General features: G+C 39.0%; 1 protein-coding gene and 1 pseudogene across 1 annotated transcript; one reads left to right on the top strand and one right to left on the bottom strand.

Annotated features, from left to right (window-relative positions):
* Positions 1 to 667: 667 nt before the first annotated feature.
* LOC144644282 (actin-histidine N-methyltransferase-like) lies at positions 668 to 17299 on the bottom strand. The gene is made up of 14 exons (XM_078503734.1): positions 17133 to 17299; positions 15327 to 15450; positions 14020 to 14115; positions 12201 to 12355; positions 10936 to 11008; positions 10552 to 10662; positions 9870 to 9950; positions 9261 to 9328; positions 8926 to 8987; positions 5526 to 5637; positions 4300 to 4541; positions 3351 to 3439; positions 2252 to 2415; positions 668 to 1162 (listed from the first exon to the last, which is right to left on the bottom strand). Exons 2-14 carry the CDS (start codon positions 15427 to 15429, stop codon positions 872 to 874), a joined length of 1647 nt encoding a protein of 548 aa, XP_078359860.1. The 5' UTR covers positions 15430 to 15450; positions 17133 to 17299; the 3' UTR covers positions 668 to 871.
* Positions 17300 to 22909: 5610 nt separating this feature from the next.
* LOC144642328 (pyroglutamylated RF-amide peptide receptor-like) lies at positions 22910 to 23752 on the top strand (annotated as a pseudogene).
* Positions 23753 to 24552: the final 800 nt, after the last annotated feature.

Below are 24552 nucleotides of genomic sequence, written 5' to 3'. Positions count from 1 at the left end.
CAAAAACGTCAAGATAAAATGTGGATGAATAACTTTAAAAGCGTCAAGTTGCCTTTTTGAAATTGTCGTGATTTGCAATCAAGGGAAGAGACAGAGGGGGCTTATTGACTTGTAGAGGCGGGGGGGGGGGGGGTATCAAAGAGGGAGGTTAATAAAGATTCTACTCAAGAGATTGTGAAACCAAGAGAGGAATAACCCACCTTTCAGTGATCAAGTCCCCTCAAGCTACTTTTTATCTACACCTTCTAAACTTCGGAGTTCTGAAAAAAAGTTAGCCCATAACACGCCGGCACGTGACCCCTATGGCGTGCTCTGCGTGGATAGGCACGCGTCTTGAGTAAAACATAACGAGGCTGTGTTATGTGTTGTCGTGCTACTGAGCCGAAAAGTCTCTTGACTCCATACTCTCTTGATACACTCTAATTCTGATTATATTATTACTGAAGGACTTCACGAAACCACGACGGCGACACTGACGACAACCGTTGTCGTGTTTTTCAGTCAACGGTTGACTGAAAAATGAATTTATATTTTACTTAAGAATCTCGCAGTTATCCTAATTCATTTTAATAGTGCGTTCATAGGTGTCAGAACTAACCTCTAGCACGATTATAAGTGCAATATTAAATTCAAACGAGAAACATGAAAAATTCGCCGCCATAGTTAACTTTCTCCAGACTGCGCAGAATTTGGTCATTTCACGTTTTTTTTTTTTTTTTTTGCAGAGGACGACAAGAAATGTTCAAACATAGCTAACACATGTGCAGGGCTGTTGTGCTGCTTATTAAACCTTTTGTTTGGCGACGTTTTCGTTGCCGTCGCTGTCGTGGTTTCGTAAGGTCCCTGAATTCTCGTTCGCGACTCCGCAATTCTATTCTCCATCAATACAAAGTTGACTCGCAGCAGAAGCTGTTTGGTCCATTTCATCGCTTGTGTTCGTGTTTGTTAGTCTTTCATTTTCAACGTGATCGTTTGAGTTTCTTTTATCATTCTCAATGCCAGGACTTCCGTCCGATTCTAACCGAGGCTCTGCATTTCCCTTCCTGGCAGTAGAAGCGTATTTCAATGCATTTTGTAGCACCTTTCTTTCAGCTCTTTTTAACTTAATACAGAGCTTCTTGTGATGTGATATTTCTGAACTTTCCAGTAACTCGCATTCCTCCTGCGATTATAACAACAAGGACAACAGGACAATCAATAAAACCAAAATGACACTGATTCGCGCGCTGACTCGCGTAACGCGCTCTCGCGCAAAACGCACAAAACCAAAAACAAGAGTCTACTCGCAGACAGACTTAAGCTTTATTGGTTAATGCTAAACGCGTCACAATACACTCGGTTGAACGAGTGCCGTTTTTCAGCCCTAACCGAGCGATCATCAATTGTCATTTCTCGAGAAGACCGTAAAACGAACTCCTCATAATGAGCGCTTAAACGAGCTACGTCAAGGGAATTTCGCAGATTTTTGGTCTAAGCTGTTCTGAAATTAGTGGTAGTAATTTGCGGATAAAAATCAAGCTACGTCTATAAATATCGATTTTTTTGAAGACGTGCGGAACAACTTGAAAAGATAAGCCTTAATTTTTCAAGTTGCAATCCATTTCCATACGAGTCATCCGCAGCCAAAGACTCGTTTTACCAGTATTAATAAAACCGAACCATTATTTTTTAGGTTTCCTACGACACAAGTATAAATTTCAGCTGTTTCAAAACCTGGAAAATCCGCAACATTACAAAGCCCTTTTAATTGAATTAACTCATCCCTGTTTCTACCCTTATAACATGTGATGTGTATATCATCCACATACAACTCTGCCGCCAGACTCACTACATTCCAAATTTCATACCATCCACCCCTCCTTGTCGTGGGAGGTGTGGTGGCCTAGTGGTTAGTACGCCGGACTCCGGATCGAGCGGTCCTGGTTCGCGGCCTGGCCGGGGCACTGCGTTGTGTTCTTAGGCAAGACACTTCACTTTCATAGTGCCTCTCTCCACCCAGGTGCATAAATGGGTGCCGGCGAATTTACTGCTGGGGGGTAACCCTGCGATGGACTAGCATCCCATTCGGGGGGGGGGGGGAGAGGGGGGGGGGGGTTGAAATACTCCTAGCCGCTTAATGCTACAAAAACGGGTTAAACTCCGGCCTGATGAGCCACTTGGCTCGACAGCAGGCCTTACCTACCCCCCCCCTCCTCCTTGTCACACGCCACATCACATCCCATGTTTTGTATTTTTACCCACCCAGACTCACCGCATCCGATGTTTTGTACTGTCCAAGAAGCAAGGAAAGTCGCGTTTCTATGAACTGCCAACACTTGCTTTCAGTCTCCTCCTTGACAAAGAAAAGCACCGCCGAAAGTTTCTTCAACTCGTTGATGTTTTCACTTGCTTTCTCGAGCCACTCTTTCAACTCATCTACGATATATAAATTCACGTGATTTTTAAAAAAACTTAATGAGACAAACTTCAAAAGGCCGTAATGACTGGTTGTCATGCACTATTAACTTCTTCAACACTGACGGGCCCGCTACTTGACCCATTGCCCTTTGGTATTTGTAAGAATATATTGTCTTTTTCAAAACTGATACACGCGACGCCCCCATGACTTTGAGTACCTATGAACGCCTACAAAGAAAATTACCACCATATATAGTTCATAGAAAATGATAGCTAATTCTACCAACCGGGAAGTACTATAAGAAATTCAATAATGAACATCAGATACTGATACCTGAAATTTGCTGAGGCGTCTCAACTTCTTGTGTTATACACTACATTCGTCACATCCCAGTTAAAAATGCTCGGTGATCAGGACGCCGTAAGACAATTGCATTTTCAATTTTTATCTTTGCTAAAGTCACAGGGTGCGTACACTTTTTCAGGCCAAAAATTCAAGGACTTTTCATGGACTTTCCAGGACCCTTCTTGGAAATTTCAAGGACTTTTTTTCATGAAATTTACCCCAAATTGACGATTTTCGGTCTGATATGCCGTTGATGTGCTTGCTGAAGAACTAAAAAAATTGCTTATTTTGGCGGTCTTATCATTGTCTTGAAGCCTTTTGACGTTCAATAAAAAAATCAAGGACTTTCAAGGACCGAAAACCAATTTCAAGTACTTTCAAGGCCTTGAAATCAAACTCCTGAAATTCAAGGGTTTTCAAGGGTTTTCAAGACGCGTAGGAACAGTAGTGGCCAAAACGTCCAGAACAATATAGTTTTAGCCAGTATCAACCCTTTTTAATTCTTTTAATTTTTTTTTTTACACACATCGCATTTTTAACGGTATTTTCCTTGACGCTGTCACACCCCATTTTAATTCCCTACAGTAATTTGTTGTACTTGTCATACCTTCATCCATTGAAAAGACTCTCAGGAAAGTAACCAGTTCGGGGCCGATCGGATCGTCACCACACGGAACCGAATACCAATGGCTGGACCTGTAAATGAGATACATCATTTGAACGTGAGTGCACAACCTCAACATCCTCAGATACGCGGTTTGCAATTTATTTTGCTTGATTTAAAAGCAAACTAATTAGTCATAGGCAAATAGGCCATTTCCGAGTCACCCTTTGCCTCTGTTTTAAAACGAGTCTACGTGTGAAACCATTCATATGAAAATGAGTTTCACATACAGGTCGATTTTCATACACTTTAACTTATTTTCATTTGAATGGTTTCGCACGTAGACCCGATATAAAACAGAGGCAAAGGGTAACTCGGAAATGGCCAATTAAGAGGGGGGAAGTGCAGCCCCCCCCCCCCCCCCCCCCCTTTTTGCTAACATCTGTCATTTAAAACCTTGACTTATCACTTTGTGTCTTGGCTAGTTTGTTGCATTGTGTCGATTGATTTCATTTTAGCCTCACTGCAGTGAATGAAACACCGCTCCGGCCAAGACAATTTTAGGTGTCCTCAACGCAGAAGACTTTCTAAAAATCTCTTCCAGCATTGCTTTTCCAATATGACCTCTTGTGCTTTATAGCTCACTCGCTCGGGACCTCGTTACTTGTATGCCGCGCATTCGTGATCCGACTCGTTGCCAAAGGTCAATCAAAACTTTATTTATCGAGAGTGACACGTAATAGTTTTTCAACTAACAAATTTGTGGTCCTCTTAAATGTACTAAAAGTTAAAACTCTACTATAAACAATAATCTAATTTTAAAACTAGTTAAAACCTAATTTAAAATTGAAATGTAAGTTAAGAATTTAAACGCTAAGCTACAATGTTAATCCATTGGTCGGCATTAGCAAGTCTATCAGTCTCAGAGCAAAAGGGAAACCAAAAAACTTACGCAGTCATTCCCATAAGTGCCAGTAGTTTTTCCTTCATCTGAAACAGTGGGTCACTCCTACTGACACCCAGCTGAATGGCAACTTTATCGTGTATGTTGTCCTCAAAGACAAACCCATTATGAACCAACAGATCCGCGTTGGAGCGCTCTCCGTAAAATATACACACTTGTTCACCGGCCTTGAAGTCCTTCACAGACAGGCTTTTGCAACTGTCTTCCGCCATATCATAGCCAGTCGTTATCTGGGTACAAAAAGGACGATGAAAAATCATTGGTTGCCCTTGTTGCTAGTATAAGAATAGGTGAAGATGCTGTACAGTCATGTTGCATCATGTTGCATTAGAAGTCATTGCTCTTAACACAACTTGAAGCCACTTCCAGGGAGGGGTTACTCAACAAAATACCATACAGGGAGGATCCGCCCTGAGATCCAAACCCTTACCCTTAACTATACCACTCTTGACAGAAAAGGTTACCCTTTTATACACCTTTCGTAGAAAGTTGTACCCCTTTCAAAATGGGTCTGGTCGACATGTGGGTGCTTTGTCTCTCTGCTCTCAAAAAGAGTCAACCTGTAAGTTCCTGTATAAAAGGGGGTGGTCATTCCGGCTCTCTCTCCTCCGCAGAGGCCTCTTTCGTGGGGGAAGGTGAAAAAACACGGGGGGAGGGAGGTGAAAACACGAAAAATGAAAAATAGGGGGAGCCCGGGGGAAGACGGGAAGGGCGAAGGAGCGCTCTTTTCCTTTCCCCTTCCCAGTGTCACCCGCGTGCTTTGGTTTCGATTCTCTCCAGGCTCCGCGCGCTTACTTTTCACCTCTCCCCGTTCCTCTCCCCATTTCCCAGCCTGTACGAAACACCAAAGAGACCTCTGCGGAGAAGAGAGATTCCGGCTCATGCCCAGTTGTGAGTCAACCACCAAACGTAAACAGCTGACAAACAACATGGGTTTTTTTCTACGACAATTACTGAAAAAATTAACTAGTTTCATTCTTGCTGAGAATGTCATGTTAGAACACTAACAAGTTATACTTTTTGTCAATAAAAATTATACCATTTGGTTTGCTGAGATTTAGTTTGAAGGAAGCTTGACACCGCAATATGATGCTATGAAAAGGTGAAAAGGGTGTAAAATGTGGGAGGAACTTCATGTTTAAACTGCATCAACATTGGTTTCTCAGACACAACTGCAAAGAACACATTCGTTTTTATCAAGTCTATACACATACCGTGCCATTACAGTGGTTGCACATGTCCCACATTGGAATAAGTGCCAGGGTTGGTTCACCTGTGGTACTTGGAATCTTGTTTTGACGAGTTATAACAGTTGATACTGCCCATCTGCAATGTAAACAACAGTCACATAAGGAGAAAGAAACAAATAATTAAAAACAAACGGCTACATGTGCAAATATTTAACAAAAATTATTGGATGAGGTTGAGCAAAATATTGTAAGTTGTCAGTGGTGAGCAGATCAATTATTTGCCACAGCTGAAGGCTATAAAGGCATATACCGCCCGACACTAACAAATCAGGGTTGCTATAAACAAGTTCAAACACTGTTGTACCGTTTGATCACTGAGCTTGTTTTTTGTCTAGAAAACATTTTAAATCGTTTTAAAACTCTGGAAAACCAGCTGCCATTTTTCTTAAAGGGACCGTGTCACAGATTTTAGCCAAACTTAGGCATAGGAAATGACCATCAAATTTGTTTAAATGTATAAAATAACCTCTTAAAACAGTGAAGGAATATTTAAATAACACACCAAATGCAAAAGAAGGTACGGATGGCCAAAAGTGTCGAAGATTGAAACGGATTGCGATGTGGGCTTTTGAAAGTTAATCTTGTCTGCTTGTAACTTTAATTTATGACGCCCGGGAGACACATTTAGCTGCAAGGAAGCTATGGTTTTGTCATTTAGTATCAAAGAATTAATTTCTTTGCAAACATTTAGTTTCATAGCGAATATTTGGCAAAATTTAATTACATAAGATTAACTTAGCCGTGACATAGTCCCTTTAAACTTGACACACCTACACATGAGCAGAATGTTATCTGCAACAGCTAATTTTTATTTTAACACGGTTAAAACATCAGCTTTAAAATAAACAAAAACACCTCAGGCAATAATGCACATGATCAGACCATTAGTTTTTCTTTTTTTTTTCTTTTTAAATAATGCATTTACACACAAAAAAAACATACAGTACATAAACGATACGCTACTTACAATGAAAATTTTTTACACAAAGAAAACGAATTCAATAGTGAGTACATTCAATAATAATTACTGCCAGCACTATTAATTTTACAGTTTTTTTTTGTTTCTTTTTAGGTACATGTAAAACAACTTACTGGTGACAATATTTATTATCTTTAGCTCTTTTATTAATTAAAGAGAATATAAAGTATTTAAATTAGTCCAAAGTTTTCCTTTCGGTGCCTAGCTCTTCTTTTTCAGTGCATAGCATATGCGGTTATTATCATATTAAATTCATGATTAAGCTTGCAAGGGGTTTTAATAATTTCGTTATAAAAAACACACACACACAGTATTAAAATCAAAGGGCACTTAGAGCCAGCTCATTCTTCTGCCTTTTTCGGGGGGGGGGGGGGTATGGTTTGGGAGTGGTGGTGGGTAATGAAAATGTACTGGTACAGTCCACTTAAGTCAAGTACAGTCACCTGTAAAGTCAAAATCAGTTACGCATGTGAAAAGAAATGAAATCACAATTTCACAACTTCTAAAAATGGTGCAACGTGAATCAAGTTGCCGAGCTGTTTAGACCTTAGGGACCCTAAACGTATTTTCACGTATTTTAACACCCGCTGACACAAGCGATCAAGTCCATTGAGGCAGCCGGAAGTAATTTTACATGGCCCCATTCCCCGCTACGTAAAAGTCCACAAGCAGTTATTTAAAAAAGAAATAGTATTTCGTTTCCGGATCGCGGTACGATAAGCATAATAAAGCTATAAATGATAAGAAGAGAAGATTCTAGGTCGAGAATCAGTATTACGCGGGGAGGAAGTGCGAAACAGTCAAGTTTTTTGCATGCATGCACATTACTTTACCCTTCTGTGCCAGCAAACACGAGACATCCGAAGACATCCTGTCTTGTTTGCTCTTCTTAGCGCTATTATTGATGGAAAATGTACAAAGTCAACAACAACATAGACAGAAAAGCTAGAATATTTACATAACAATTAAACACGGAAAGGGCTTTCACACTGTTCACAATATTTTTCACCAATACATCGTTTTAATCGATCTTAGAAGGATCGCAGTCGTTTGGTATTTCTATTGTGTAATTAAACTGCAAAGCTTTTCGTCTTCTTGACAAATATAATTTCGATATTTGAAGAACATGTTTTTACTGCTAAAACGTGTGGACATTGTGGTTACGAGCTTTCTTCTGGTTGGATAGTGTGTAAATAATTCACATCTTCCACGAAGTTCAGATACACATGTGAAAAGAAATGAAATGAATATTTGTTACCGTTTTAAATTACTGAATTGCGTTTTGAATAACCTTTCTGTCAGCACGCATCTACCGGGCAGTGACAATCATTGTTCATGGATTGAGCAGCGAATGAAATTTGAGAGAAAGATGCACACGAACACGTCGTGTACTGAAACGGATGACGTGAGTCACGGGAAATGAGATGACGTGACAGAAAACAAAAACGTGCTGCTCGGATGTCGTGTTTTTATCAGTGAGCTTTATAAACGTTTATTTAGACGAGTCATATGGCAAGCGTAACTCCATAGTAAAAGTTAAAAATAAGTTCCATGAAGAAACCTTGGCGTGATATCTCTAGATTTTAACCGACCAAATTAAATGTAGATGTAGAATCTCAACAATAGGAGAGGGGCAGCGTATTAAATTTACTTCCGGCTGCCTGGCGGAACTTCATTGCGTGTAACAGTGCACGTTAAAATGAACCTTGATTACGTGTGTCAGCACATGATAAAATAAACCCCCAGGTTGTCAACATTTCGACTTTGTGATACACGTTTCCCTTTTTAAAAGTTCCGAAATGTGATTTGATGTTAATTTATTTATTACACTATACAATGATTTCATTTCTTTTCACATTTGCATCTGAGCTTCACTGGAGTTATTTTTGGCGTTACTAAGGGGGCAGGGGTAGCATATAAAATTACTTCCGTTCTACAACTTCCGTCCACACATTTTTTGTACACGCAGACTTCCGTCAACATCTGTATCACTTCCGTCCACACAATTTTTGTACACGCACACTTCCGTCAACATCTGTATCACTTCCGTCCACACAATTTTTGTACACGCACACTTCCGCCAACATCTGTATCACTTCCGTCCACACAGTTTTTGTACACGCACACTTCCGTCAACATCTGTATCACTTCCGTCCACACAATTTTTGTACACGCACACTTCCGTCAACATCTGTATCACTTCCGTCCACACAATTTTTGTACACGCAGACTTCCGTCAACATCTGTATCACTCTATTACTCATTCTGGAGAATGAGCTAAAAAAGGTAATTTTATAAAGGAAAGATCACATGGTGGGCTCTCGACCAATTAAAAGGAAGGGGAAAGGAATCAATGATAATTACTGTACTTTATACAGTATTTACCTGTGGTCATCAAAGGTAAAATTCTTTCCGCTCATTGGGATCTTGTCTTTTTCAGGACAAACCTGTTAACAAATGTATAAAAGTTGTGTTTACACAGAAGAATACAAAAAAGTAACAGCAAGCAAAAATAAACAGGGATGGTTATGACTGGGGAAGATTAAGATGGATTACAAACGACAAATTTGAAAAAAAAAAATGCCCAATTTTTTTAAGATGCGCCATTGGTAACGTATAGCTACTTTAATATTTACCAGTAAGTGGCACTTTTACTTGACAAAGCTTAAAAGAGCTGTATAAACAAAGCTTGAAAAAAGTATTTGATGTGCTGGACTTACATGCTGAAGTCGTTGATAAAGATACGCATATTGGCGTGCAATATTTCGGTATAACTTGAGAGCCTCACCTAAAAAACGATCATTTAGAGTCATTTAGAATCTGAATGTTGGTGAATAATTATTATAACATGTACATGTATGTAAATCACTAGTCAAAAGATGCTGCTTTACATGATACAGGGATGACATTTATCCCAGGTCCCTCTTGTGTTTAAATTATACCAGCACAAAATGTCATACCAGAGCGAGTCACACCGGTGCAGGTTCACTCCAGGTGTTGTACCGGGTCACGATTTTTGTTACAGAATGAAAATTCATCCCAGAATAAAACTTAAATCACCCTAAAATAAAAGGCAGTACCTGCTACATGGATAGCCTGTTCCAGGCATTGAAAGATGAATAGAGAAACCAGGGGTGAACTCAATGCCTGGAACAGGCTAGCTAGTCCATGGATGCCTGCTCAGTAAAAATATTATAAACAACAACACAAAGTAATGATTTAGGATAACAGTATACTGACGAAAGGAACATGAAATACAATGTACGGTAAGAGAAAAACATACACTTGCATTCAAAGGTTTGAACCTTTTGTAATTTAGAATTTCCTACCAAATGCTGGAGATCCTTTCAGTGCTTGCATCTCGTCAACAGTGAAGTACAAAGTAGTTGAATATGAAGTTGGAAGAATATCTACAATACAACTACAAGTTAAGGGAATTTTATATTTCACAGAGCTTAAAGGGACTGTGTCACGGCTGATTGAAGTTTATTTTATTTAGTTTTGCCAAATACTCGCTATGAATCCTAATGTTTCAAAGGAGTTACTTCTATGTATCTAAATGACAAAACCATAGCTTCATTATATCCAACTTTGTCTCTCGGGCGATAAAATTTAAAGTTACAAGCAAACGAGATTAACTTTGAAAACTGTTCCGCCGGACCATTTTTCAAAAACCCATATCGCAATCCGTTTCAATCTTCGTCATTTCTGGCCATCCGTACCTTCTTTTGTATTTACTGTGCTATCGAAATGTCCCTTCACTGTTTTAGGGGGTTATTTTTATATTTCACTAAACGTGAAGGTCATTTTCCCATGACCTAATTTGGCAAAAATTCGTGACACAGTCCCTTTAAATGAAAAGGAGAGAGGGCCTGGGAACAAGGTTGAGCATTTAAAAATATAATTTCCTGGGGAAAGTACTATTCCCAGAGTTTAAAAATATCTTTATCAATTGACCCACTTGTAAACCACAACAACGTTTACCAGTAAGTGTCATCCTCTAAAGGATACCAAGATATGGCTTCCAAAAAGAGTTCTCCTTGAGTTTTTCACAGTACACATGAAGAACTAGGCAGGCATTTTGCATTACTCTCAGAATATTGTCCTTTTCAATCAAAGGTCCTGCAATAAAAAGTGAAAAACAGGGGCATAAATACTTAATTGCTACCTACAGAGGATTGCAAGGTAAAATAAATACTATTCAAGATTATTGATTGGCCCAGATATGGTACAGGTTTTAGCTACCAGAAAGTAGCATCACCCCCTAAAGGTTGTGCTCTCAGAAAGAATTACCGGTAAGTCACAAGAAAAGAATACTATAAACCCAAAATGTAATTAGGGTCCTCACTTTCAAGACTACAGTGGCTTAACAATCAACATCCATCTAAACATTACCTAGTTCTGAATTTCTTGCAGTCTCTGCTGATAGCATCAATTTTCTTGGTATGGTGATGAAAAGCTCTCCCGACTAATGGAAAAAAATAGATCAAGTTAGTTTTTCTCAATAACTTGTAATGCGCATAGGGTCATTTCGTCATATAGTACGCTCCTTAGAAGCTATTAAATTATTATTATTTGTATAATTATTTTTATTTTTATTATTTTATAAAATTCACTTCACTTAATGTTTTTACGTAGCCTGCAATATGCTGTAAAAACTAACCTTGGTTTACATAGCATGAACTATAACTGACAAATGAAAGATAATTTGTTTTTAAAAATAGGGCCCTAATGGGTCCGTGTGTTCTGCTGGCATAACGTATCAACATTGATAACTGTCTTCGGTTTTTCGGCTTACACAAAGATAATTCGTCACGTAAGTTATTATGACATTTGAAACCTTTAAAAGTCGTAACCCTTGTGCATGCAAAGCAACATGCCAGCTACCGCTGCGTACGTCACAAACCACAATAAGGTCTGTTTCAGCGCGTATAAATAGCAAACGTGCAAACTGAAAACAATCCAATATTCTTTTTTCTGTCGATAGCTCGTTATGCTTTCACTCGGACGTATACAGGATGGTATCTTTGGTTATTTTTTTTTTCACGTTAGCTAACGGGCGGTGAGGGTTTATTTTTTTCACTCAACGGAAAAAAAGGCTGATCGCGTATTCGTCATCGCTAGCGACCACTACGTACGTCACGAACCACAACTCTGAAAGCAGCTGAAACCCGTAGTACACACACGTACTAATATAGCGGGACAGAGAGCTCTTAGCAGGAGCCTGGGCTCCCCATTGTTACGCTCTTTTGTTACAAATTTTGTATTTACACGCACTTTTTTTATATCAGAAACCGAGAATTTTTTTGATTTTTGTTTATTTTTATGATGTAGACTAGTTGATTGTTAAGATAGCAAATTTAAATGATAGGTATACCTTTTTACTAAGTCTACAAATAGGAAAGTATCTGCTATCTATTGTTACAGACTCCTATTGTTACATCTTTCTATTGTTTTATACATTCCATTCCCTCAGGACTTCGATAGCAATATGTTCTGCTTGGCATTATGCTATTTGGCATAATAGCAGCAGAACACAAAAATGAATTACCAGACTGTGTTTTGAAAAGATAATAATAATGTCTGATGTCTCCCAGCAAAAACAAATGAATTCGACATGTAATACTTGTCACTGAACATAAAAAAGAAAGACAAATTACCTTAATGTCACTGACAGCTTTAAGACCTAAACCTTGTTGACCAAAGTCATCAATTACCACATGCTCCGCTTTGCCACCATTCTCGTTAAACCACTGGACAAAACTTGAAATGTGATCTTTTCTGGAGTGATCTGATTTTTCAAACAATGTGAGGTCTGCAAAACAAGATTGATTTTATTATACATATTACGTACAGTGTAGGCCCTTTAAAATACAATGCAATCATCTGCACGTATGCCAACTCTAATCTTCTGATCCAGAAGAGTTGGGAGCAGGCTGCTAATCAGAAATCACAGAATCACCTTGTCTGCTGGATAATTTGTCACATCTCCCAAATACCAAGATGAATCAAAGAACGTGCTTAAAGTTCATATTTCCACACCTAATTTTGGCAATTTTGGGGGAAAATTTGGATGATTGAATTAGTGTTTCATAGTTGAATTAGTATAACAACTTATTAATGTCACGCACAATCGAAAGGACACCGTTTATGTGGGAGAAAGGTAGGGGGAATAAGTGTTGTCCTGGACCCGAGAGCTGCCTGCCATGGGCGAGGCCAGTACTCGGGGCTAGTGTCAGCGAGTGGCATATAAGACCGTGAGATGGGTGTCACGGGGCACAGAGGCAGGGTGGCGTGTACCTATGCCAAGCTCCTGGAGGGATGGTAGCGAGGGGAAGTGGATGTGTCCACCGTTTCTCACCCAAGCTAAGGCAACCCAGGCATAGCTTCAGTGTGGGACTGAAGGGTTGTCGCCAGCAACACTTATCCCCCAAACCGTTTATTAAAGAACAACAACAACTAAAATGGTATTACAAAAATCGCTTTTTTTTATATATATATAAACTATAGATAAACTGGATATAACAGCACAAATGAAACAGATGTAAACTAGTAGCCTACTTGTAAGAAATGCTTTGTCTGAGTGGCAACAGTAGAGCTATGAGATAAATGCGGAGGGTGGGTGGGGAAATAAACGCTTGAGTCCAGCAGCTTAACTGAATTGCAAGTGAAGATCGTCTGTGATCACAAGAGTAAACAGGGGAAGGCTGTGTGGATCTGATTGGCCGACAATCTGTGAATGCGTGCAAGCTTATCATTCATTGGCCAGTATAAATAGAGGGAGATACAAGTACATGTTTACGGTACAAAGAGCGGGGTACAGATTGCCGGAAAAACACATCCACGGGGAGAGCAAGGTTTAATTGAGCTAAACATTAACTCCAGTTTATGCTTTGGCAAAAACAGCCATTTGGTCATCATCTTTTGGAGTCGCAACAAAATTGGTGATCTCCTGGGTTTGTTTGTTTTTTTAAGTTTGCATCTCTGCAGTACTGTACATAATGATATTGGGTTTGAGTGTAATTAAACAAACATTTTTATTGGTGGTGTAATTTAAAGGTTCGCTTATTGACAGTTAAATGGTAAAATAAAAATGTTATTTTGTGCACAGACTGTGTTAAGTTTGTACATAGGTCAATTTGTGGTTCCAGAAAATATTTTTACCACCCCATGAAGGGTCACTGGAAATTCTGAGGGAGAGGGGGTGACCATCTTAAAGGACAATTTTTTTTAAACAAATTAAAGTATCAAAGCTGAACTGAAATTTCCAGAGGGCTGAGAGATTCAAACCAAAAACCCTTCATGGGGGAGTATGCATGGTTATTTTCTGGAGCAACACAATGACATTATTCAAAGTGCATATTCCATAATGTGAAAAGTGAACAAACAAAATAGAACCAGTCTGTTAACAAAGTTCTGGTTCATAATTTTTTTACAAGTTATATTTGTGAATTACAATTTCTTTGTTATTACACCCACCAGCTTGCCTTTCTCTAATCTTTTCAACCATTTCACGAAGCTTAAGATGTTCTTCCCATTGCTTTGCTGGCAGTACAGGTGTTTCTAGAGATATAACTGGCAATAACAAGACATTACTTTATTTTATTTGATCATACAGCAAAGCTTCAAGTCGATGTATATCAACAAGTGATAGCTAGCATGAAGGAGGACCATTTTTAAAAAAATCAATGTTCATGTCAATAAATGTATCTTGCATCAATTCAAAACAAAACAGTGTGTCCACGTTTTTCATATTATCAAGGGGAAATAATTAATTTCCTGAACAATACAAATTAAGGAATTTAGTTTTGTCTTCAACTAGCTTTCAATAATAAAAAGATGTCCAAAGTGTTTTTTTATAAGTTTGTGTCTTTTTCACTCTATTCTACTAATTTATTTAATTATAAAAAATGATTAGATTTTAGCAAGACACAGATAAACAAACTATTTAGAGACTGCGATTGGATGCATCACTCCAGAATCTTTTAATTTGACCTCTTTAACTACACTCAGCAGGGTGTAACTGTTATGAAAACACAGTAAATGGTTTGAGCCCACGGGTATCAGTAGTTCTTTTCAGAACCTCCTTAAAGTGCCTATGAAATGAAAACCAAGTTGAACTCATATGAAAGGCCTTAGGGTACAATACTGGTGCCAAGTTTCAATTACTTTGCTTTAGCAGTTACAGAGATATTACTGATTTTGTGTTTTTACACCAATTACTGTCAAACTTATGACGTCATCAGTTATCTAATTTGCATAATACAAAATCGTGAATATCTCTGGAACGAGAAAAGATATCAGGAAAAGGAAAACACCATCTTTCTCCATTTTGAAAGGTCTTTCATATGAGTTCAACTTGGTTTTCATTTCATAGGCACTTTAATACAGACACTTAAGGGACAAGGAAAGGTGTCTGTATTATAGAGGTGTCCGTATAACAGTGGTAGAGTTTATATTCAGTTTGATCTCTTTCGGACTGACTTTACTGTTCATATTAGGGAAGTATCCATATGGAGAGGTTCGACTGTACTTCACCTGGATGATCACATTATAAAAACTATGTATATACTGTTATTAGAGAATTAACAACAACTACATTGCAACTGTTTTCAAACATTTGCACTCAGCTGAGTGTAGGTAAATAACAACACTGTATTAATATATTTTTAAACTCATACATGTAAGCATTTAGTGAACGAGTATCCTCTTTCTATTGTCTGAATTAGTTTGTTTCTTGGTACAATACAATTTAAGGTACAAATTGAAGTTGTTAGATCACTTACGTTCAAATATTTTTTGACAAATAGTCAGCACCTCCTTATCAATGACATGTTCATGAGCTCCTGAAGGACTCTGCTGTGCTTTTCTTCTCCCTTTCTTTCCCATACTTCAGTGTGATATTGTATCCTTAATACAACAAGAAAATAAACAATTTTCATTGTGTATTTTAATATAATATCAATCACGCATTCTGCTATATATGTAGCTGTGAGCTAAAAGCAATTTTTTTCACCTTTAGCCAATATATATGTGATTTTTTGTATCATATCATCTGTAAGTGGGAATGTTAATAAACTTTGTTGTCCTTGTTAATGCATTACATACAGTACATAGAGAAGTTAAACATAGCTTATTTATATAATTATACCTGCAGTTTAGTACCAGGTACTTTTAGATAAGTTCATATGTTGTAAGCTAGCAGGGATGTTGCTATAACCCTAGACGTGCCACGGGCCGATTAGATTGGCCCTGCATTTAACACCTAGATGTGCCAAGGCGGATTTAATCGACCCATTATTGTAATGAGCAATTTGATTGGTTACTAAGTCACAGGAAACACATTGGCTAATGCACTCTCGATCGTTAGTTAACTTCGACAACCCTTCGTAATGTAAGTCGTGAAGCCGACAGTCACCTGAGTTTGAGTGTCCTCATTTGCAAAGAAGACGATAAAATGGCAGCCATTTGTTATGTATTTCTACTCCCAAAATGTTACGCATCCTCAGAACAAAACTAGACAAGAAAATCGTGGAAATGGGATCTTCAGGACCTCAAAATTGATCGATAACTGATAAATTTCCTTTGGCATGTTGGTACAGGACAAAATCTACTTTCGATCGTACTGTGTTATGGAGCGACTTCGCTTGGTCGTGGATTGCGAGTGTAGCAAAAAATGGAAATTTACCACTATATATTTTGGTTCCCATCGCTTTTTTGGATTATGGAAAAAGTTTAACCCTTGCTTTTTACGAGTATGTCACTTTGGATGGCTTGGACCAAAACATGAAGGAAGAATTAAACATCTATTTCAACACATGTTTTTAGTGTCAGTGGTATAAAATGTGAGAACATGATTTGCTCTGGCATTTGCAGGCCACCCCCTCCAAAAAAGCTGGCGTGTCTAGGGATAAGAACCAGAACTAACCCATTTACATCAATCTCACGGTTTGTTTATGGGAGGCACAGTGGCCTAATGGTTAGCACGCTCGACTCTGAGTCGAACAGCCCAGGTTTGAGGCCTGGCAGGGGAACTGCATAATTTGTGTTCTTGAGCAAGACACTTTATTCTCATAGTGCCTCTCTTCGCCCAGGTGTATAAATGGGTTCAGGCGAATTTACTGCTGGGGGGTAACCCTGCGTTGGACTAGCATCCCATCCAGGGGGAGTAGTAGCAATACTCCTAGTTGAAACCAGGATAAGCTATGGCTGTATAAGCCACTTGGCTCGGACACAGACTATGGTTTATGCTCTCATCAACAATAGCCCAACCGTACCAGTGATTGTTAGTATTTTAAAACCTTTTACACCTCAATTGGCCCTGAGTATGCAAGCCACCCTCCCCCCGTTGGGGCCGGGGCACACGAAAAATGAGCCGGCAAAGTGCAGATTACGTATAAAAGTCATAAGTTAGGAGGGTCTATAGATGCATTTTTGCTTCCGAAAACTGATTTTACTTGCACCATGGCTTGCAGGCCACTGGTAGTCGATACCATATAGTTATTAAATACCCTTGGTATCTGCAGGTATCTGCAGTTCTCCGCCAACAAAAATTGTCATTACGAATTTTTAGTATACGCTTTAATACCTACCTTTAAAATCTATGTTAAATTTCATGCGATGATATTTTCCAAGAAATTTAATCGATTTAAAGAATCTGTTGCCTTAGAGAAACGGTCACAGAGTAGTCCGGAACGGTTTACTCCAAAATTTGATCCAAGGAGTGTTGCAAGCCTGAGGTCGCCATGTTGAAAATTTAATCCGCGGCAGCAAGGAAAGAGTCTGGGACTAGTCAAGGGGCCTAGCACTCTTTGACGTACAAGGTTTTTAATCGGGCGTGGCCGATTTATAGTTTACCCTTTGGTCGTCCTAGAGCGTAGTCTCCTGGCGCGGCCAAAAAGACGGGGATAGCTTGGGGTTGCTACAAAACCGCTACGGGTGACGCATACCGCAATGGTTTTCATTTTAGTTTTGACAGGAAATCGTTGCAGGCACACTTGGTCGACTTTTGGGTTAATGTGTAATCAGGTTGTGTTTTTTTGCTTCGGCGGAAGGACAGAGAAAAAAGCTTACGGGGCAAAGTACAGTATGGGGCCCAGTTCTCGGCCACTTTTGACGTAAACTTGTATTTCTTACCTCAGAAGAACCGCAGGAACTTGAAATTTCTCTCAGAGCTAGCTACATTATTCAGCTTTTTGGTGTAAAGCTATCGACCGGTCAAAAATTAATTTGCTCGAGCAATAATAAAAAAAAAAGCTCCATTTGTGGGCCCAGTTCTCGGCCACCTTGGCCCAGTTCTCGGCCACTTTTGACGTAAACTTGTATTTCTTACCTCAGAAGAACCGCAGGAACTTGAAATTTCTCCCAGAGCTAGCTACATTATTCAGCTTTTTGGTGTAAAGCTATCGACCGGTCAAAAATTAATTTGCCCGAGCAATAATAAAAATAAAAGCTCCATTTGTGGGCCCAGTTCTCGGCCACCTTGGCCCAGTTCTCGGCCACTTTTGACGTAAACTTGTATTTCTTACCTCAGAAGAACCGCAGGAACTTGAAATTTCTCCCAGAGCTAGCTACATTATTCAGCTTTTTGGTGTAAAGCTATCGACCGGTCAAAAATTAATTTGCCCGAGCAATAATAAAAATAAAAGCTCCATTTGTGGGCCCAGTTCTCGGCCACCTTGGCCCAGTTCTCGGCCACTAAAAAGCTTGTGCGTAATTATATGTAAAAAATGCTTAATTAATTTTCACAGTCATAAAATCACTCTGTAAACCTATTTATACTATATCGATCCCAAATTATTTTTATGATGCTTTGTTTTACTTTAGAAAAGAAGGATTTTAACGCGCCTAGTTGCCTATGTGCAGGTTCTGGCAAAACCGCATTGTGTGACCCGTGCATTTAGATGGTTTATTTTGCAGTGAAAAGGTCTTGAAAGATTTAGGTGTTGTAGAAATAATAGACAAGAGTCAGCTCAAAACTTAGAGATAAGATTTAACTTTATTTTTAAAACATTTATTTCTTTCATTCTGGCAGCAGCAGATGAAATTATATTAAAAACCAAGCGCTAAGCTGTGATAGCGAGCAGGGTGGCCGAGAACTGGCAAATACGCAAACGTCGCAAGAAAAAATTTCGAAGTAAATTAAGACCAAAAAATACAACGGTTCAACGAAAAGTTAACTAAAGCAGAAAGCTGAATTATTCTACGTTTCACATGCCAAAAATTAGCTCGTATGGTGGGGGCTTTTGGATAAAATACGAATTTAACTACATCCATGAATTTGGAGCCGTAAACAAACAACTTTTTCGGGAATGCAAATTCACCTACCTCCGCGTAAACTCGACGTGTGAGCTTTCTATATCGAATTGAACGATCAAACTCAAGATACTTAAAGCACATGAATCAGTCTATCGTTTGAAGGAAATACCTTTTTCTTTTGATTCAACTGGAGTGTGAAAAAACGCGTTAAACACAAAGTGGCCGAGATCTGGACCCGGCCGAGAACTGGGCCCCATACTGTACTGATATTCACCATTGTGAAATTGCACTTACTTTGACAAGTTAAAGTTATTTTTGTAAATGAAAAAGGTAACGTCATTGATGTCACGCAGTGTTTTTTTTTAGCAAACTAGATGGTTTGCTGGTTTCTGACTATGAATGGGGGTGTGATCTTGCGGTATAGTTTTTGAGCCTGACTCCGCCGTAAAACTTTTTTTTTATTTAGCAAGAACTGTGTCGATTTTCATTTCTGAACAATTGGTCGTCAAGTCGTTTGTCACAAAGAGTAGAATGTTTGTACAGCATGTTTTGGAATTATTTTAGATTTGGTTAGTAAGACGCTTCTGAAGACCTGAGCAAAACATTGGGAATGTACAGTATTAATAGGAACTTGAATGGAATTTTTCACAAGTTGGATAAAGGTATCAACTGAAAAAAATGGAATTCAAAATGAGAACTTGGATTTTGTTGTAATTAAATTTTATCGCGGATTGGATGCATAATATCACGGCTTTGAAAGTCTTCAAATAATTAGAAAGGTTCCTTTCTTCCTTTTGATCTTATTGTTATTTTCATGTATTGATTATTCGAAAGTGGTTTTCGTTGATACGAAAAAAAACGGGTTTTCACTGAATTGCTTGAAGTATTTTTAGACGTGATAATATTGGCTTAATCAAATTACATTGTGCACGAAATATTTGTTATTCTTTTGTCTTGAAACTTTGAGGAAATTGAAATTTTTGTTTGACAGTAGTGTATGAAAGGCATTTTATAGAACTGAATAAAAAATAAGAAACATTGATAAGGTTATTTCAAAGATTTATTTTGCCTGATTTTGAAGGGTTTCAGGAGTTTTAAAGAGTGCTGGTAAACGGCTGTATGTTGTTTGTGATTACGGATCTTATTTAGTTTCGAACGCTCTAATTTTTGAAAGGTTAAAACAGGTTAAAACCGGGCGGTTTCATGAGTTTTTTGGGTAGAAAGGTACGGTGGTGGTCAAAAAAAATGTTTAGAAAGGAATGACTGTAGTAGCACGTAAGTCGGAGGTTTGCGTGGGTCACGGGGTATAGTATGCGTGAGCTGGATTTCCGGCGTCATAACGGCATGTTTTGTTTACTGAAAGATACACTCGACGTTTAGTTAGCTTAGTCGGCTTGGGAAACTATTTTAAAAATGAATGTTGTAATAGTTAATTAATAGTAATCTAGAATTAACCCACTCTCGATTGGAGCCTGTTCTGGATTCGCGCTACCTTTTCGCCGCGAAGGAATTTTGTAAAATTTCGCTAGTGGAAAGAGGTACTGTAAGAACAGTATCAATAACTCAAAAGGAGGAACTTCTTTGTAGCTCTGAATTAAGACGTATGATAAAATTTTAGAATAAGAAACTTTCGATATATGGTTTTCATATTGTTTTTGTCAATTTCCTTTTGTGGCAGATTTTTTGAGAATCAGCTTTTCTTTCGTGTGATGACAGACACAGGACAGAACGAGAGGTGGATGAGAAAAATGCCGAAGATGAATAGGCACCGAAAAACGACAAGAACCGTCAAGGACTTATCTTTAGAGGGCGGGGAGTTTTGGCATACTGTATTTCGAGGACTGGACTGGACTAGTAAAACGCGGACTAGTAAAACGCGGACTTGTAAAACGAGGACTAGTATAACGCGGACTAGTAAAACGCGGACTTGTAAAACGCGGACTAGTAAAACGCGGACTCAGGTAAAAGGCGGACTTGTAAAACGCGGACTAGTAAAACGCGGACTTGTAAAACGAGGACTAGTAAAACGTGGACTTGTAAAACGCGGACTTGTAAAACGAGGGTTTGTTAAGCACGGACTTGTAGAACGCGGACTTGTAAAACAAGCGCTTGTAAATCGGATAAAACTAAACGGTTTAGCGAGCGAAACAATTTGTGTTTGAAGCTCTTGTGTGTTTCTTCGAGCACTCTATGGTCTGTTTTAGCGTGGAGATGTTTTTGCAGTATAGCACATGTTCGTTCTGCAAACCCCTACTAAAACAACGGGATTGATGCTATGAGTTGTGTGCATATGTTTCTTTCTTTCCACTACTTGACGTCTGTTGAGTGCAGTCGTTTGTATTGCTCGCACGAGGTAGAACGGGGCCCGTCCAGAAATCAACAGTCAATCGTAAATAAAGGTGACGGGCCTACACGACTCCTACGTTCGTGACATTAGAATATTTACCGTTAAATGTTTAAATTCGGTCTTTCGACCTTATTTGCTTCTGACTTCTTTCTGAGGGTACTGTTTTAATTTGGGGGCAGTATGTGGTAAATAAAGGTGACGGGCCTACACGACTCCTACGTTCGTGACATTAGAACATTTGCCGTTATATGTTCAAATTCGGTCTTTCGACCTTATTTGCTTCTGACTTCTTTCTGAGGTTACTGTTTTTTTGAGACATTATGTATTGAAGAGAGCCGTAAGATGATTGTGGCCAAGGAATTCGAAGTGTCTAGAGGCGTTTTACAAGTCCGCGTTTTACTAGTCCGCGTTTTACTAGTCCAGTCCAGTCTACAAGTTAAAGACACATCAAGACCACCCCACTGTGAATTGCCATAACACAGACAAAATTATAAAAACAATTATTATACTAAGCTCGTAACAGTTTAAGACAGAATCCATCAGGAATTTGAGTAACATTAATTTTAGTTACGCAAAAATTGAGCACCAGAATAATTTAAATCCTTGTGTTCTTTCATACCTTGTTAAAGGCTTGACATGTGATAACACCAACATAACACCAACAACAGTTCTTTATCAGTGGGGATTGAAGAAAAAAATGGAAACATCATCACACAGTTGACCCCCATGCAAAAACACTCCAGGATGTCACGGGACTGTTTGGTGTCCGTCTGCCAATTTCTAACTTCAAATTCCAATGTTAAATTCACATTAAATTTTCAATATTTCTTAGTTGTCTAAATTTTACTAATTCTTTTAAAAAAACTATCACCTGCCAAACATCCCCAAAAAATCACTCAAAAAATTACAAAATACCGCAATACATAGATACATGGGATGAGTGAAGTTTCCTTGGAATCCTTAAAACACCAACAAGATATTTCCGTTTAAGGTGGCTGATAATAGGTTTCAGTATTTCCCAGTCCTTATACTTTGGTTCAGGACTAAAAGCCTTCATCAATTGCTATTACAGTAATGGTATGAAACAAATGTTCAATCATTCATCAACAAGTTGTGATCATTTTCTTGACAATAGTAGTTCCCCGGTAAACAGTTGTAGTACTGTCCCGTCAAAGTGCAATGCCTGGAAAATACCAAAAAGCACACGACCTTCAGGTGAAACCGCACCTTACAGTATTACCAATACACTGCACTTTGCTAAGTCTTAAAACTTTACATTGTCTAGTCGTCTACTTCAATCGTTTATTTGTATTGTGTGAGATACATTTATAAATTGAAACCATCATGTCATTAAGTAATAATGCAATCTCGACAACGTTCTAGATATTATATTATGCACACTAATACAGCTCATGCAAGCCCTGTGACTTACACAAACACAGTCGGACTGAGTGCTACTTAAGTAACTGCTTCGTGGTTTCTGCTGTACTGAACCCTACCTTTCAAGGCAAAGCGCCCGATTTTAAGCTTCTCAAGCTTCTCAATGTTCTTGTTTCGCAATGCTGAAACTTTCAGTAGCTGTTCATCCATCCCTTGCGGAAATTTTGATATGTCAACCATGGGTTATTTTCCTTTGCCCGAAGAAGACTACCTCTGCTAGTTGAAATATTGGCCAATATATCTTACCCTCCTGCCGTTGTACCAATCTTGCAATTAATCTGGTTTCCGTTGTACCAGCCTTGCAATCAATCTGGTTTTATGTCCATGATATTTGACGTTGCCATGGTTACGAGGCAAATGCGAACTTTCACAAATTATCTGATAGTAAATATGGCCGTGGAAGACCTTCTGATTACAGCCTTTGGCATGCCGGTAACCATTAAAGTGCTTGTAACAGGCCACATGGATAAGTCAAGCGGTGCATTTTCCGACAATTTGTGCAAGATCATCCTTTTTAGCCAAACCCTCTCGATCGCAAGCTCAGTTTTGAGTTTGGCAGCAATCGCTGTTGACCGTTTCTCGGCAATAATGTACCCTCTAAACAACATGACTTTTAAGAAATCATACGGAGCAATCGCAATTATATGGATCGTGGGAATCGCTGTCAATTCTCCGTTTCTTTACGCGTTGAAAGATATCTCGGTTGAAGGAAACTGGTATTGTGCCGAGATTTGGACACCGGCGTTCACGAAAGAGGCACCTAAACACTTCACAGTTGTTCTCTTTGTATTTTTTGCGTGGTTCCTTTACTAACTATGTCGATACTGTACAGCTTTGTCGTCCACAAACCCCCCCCCCCCCTTTGGGTGAGAAAAGTTCCTGGAAATCCATCTATCGAAAACCAACTGCACGCTCCGGCAAAAGTCCAAGAAGAAAGCTCTTAAAATGCTGATGACAGTTGTGATTTTTTTTGCATTATGTTGGCTTCCCGTGTACATTAGCCAGTTCATTTCGTTCTTTGATAAAGAGAACTTCCTCTGTGGCCCTCCAGCTGTTCTCAGTTTCATGGGCTTTTTCTTGGGTCATGCAAACAGCGTGATAAATCCAGCTATTTATTTTATATTTAACGTTGACTTCCGTAAAGGATTTAAGGAGATTCTGCTATGAGTTGTTCCAGAAACAAACGTTGTCCACAATCGCGCGGCTGAGATCGGTGAGGACAACGAATTCATACATTGCATACGCTCGTTGGTCTACCGTGCTTGCATTTCCCGCCCCAATGGAAGGTGCCAGAAGCGACATATCATCACGTGCCTTTGCGTCAACGGTCTTATAAAGTACATAATTTCAATCTTGAAGAAGTTTCGGCACCAGGCTTGTTAAATTTTAAATCAAAAAGATTTTTTCGGAAAACACAATTTTGGACGCTGAGACTGATTTATAGTTGTGCTTATTCGGCCGTATTGGTACCCCTCCCCGGAGGGACATGTGGGACGAGGAGGAGGACGGTAAACAGGCGTTCTTTGACATCATCGACTTCAGAAGCCTGATAGCTCCGTAAAGCTGCGAGTCTACAAGAGCTAACCTGGTAAATACTTGATGTTTCACTCCCATGCCATCATTCACTGCAATGTAAGATGTCAGTAATAAGATCTTTGTTGGATAGAAAAGCACCCAAGACTGACAAGAAAAGAAGACCCCGAGACGAGAAACCAACAAAGAAGTGGTAGCATGCTTCTTTTGCATGATGGACAATGGTTACATAACGGGTTACAAGAAAATGTGGCAACAAAACTTCCAACCAGCAGCATACACTGATGAAGAGGCTTATTAGTCCATCTAAAAACACTCACTCTAAGGTAATCGTAAGTGCTGGAAATAACCCGTGAATTTCCTTCTGATTGCTTGCCATAGAAAGGAAATTAGAGACCACATGTTCACTATTCTAGGCCAAAAAACTCGGTTCG

This window comes from Oculina patagonica, chromosome 2 (genome assembly GCF_052425735.1).
Source record: "Oculina patagonica isolate OP01 chromosome 2, crgOcupat, whole genome shotgun sequence".
Taxonomy (NCBI): Eukaryota; Metazoa; Cnidaria; class Anthozoa; order Scleractinia; family Oculinidae; genus Oculina; species Oculina patagonica.
This window is presented reverse-complemented; position numbering and strand designations above follow the sequence as displayed.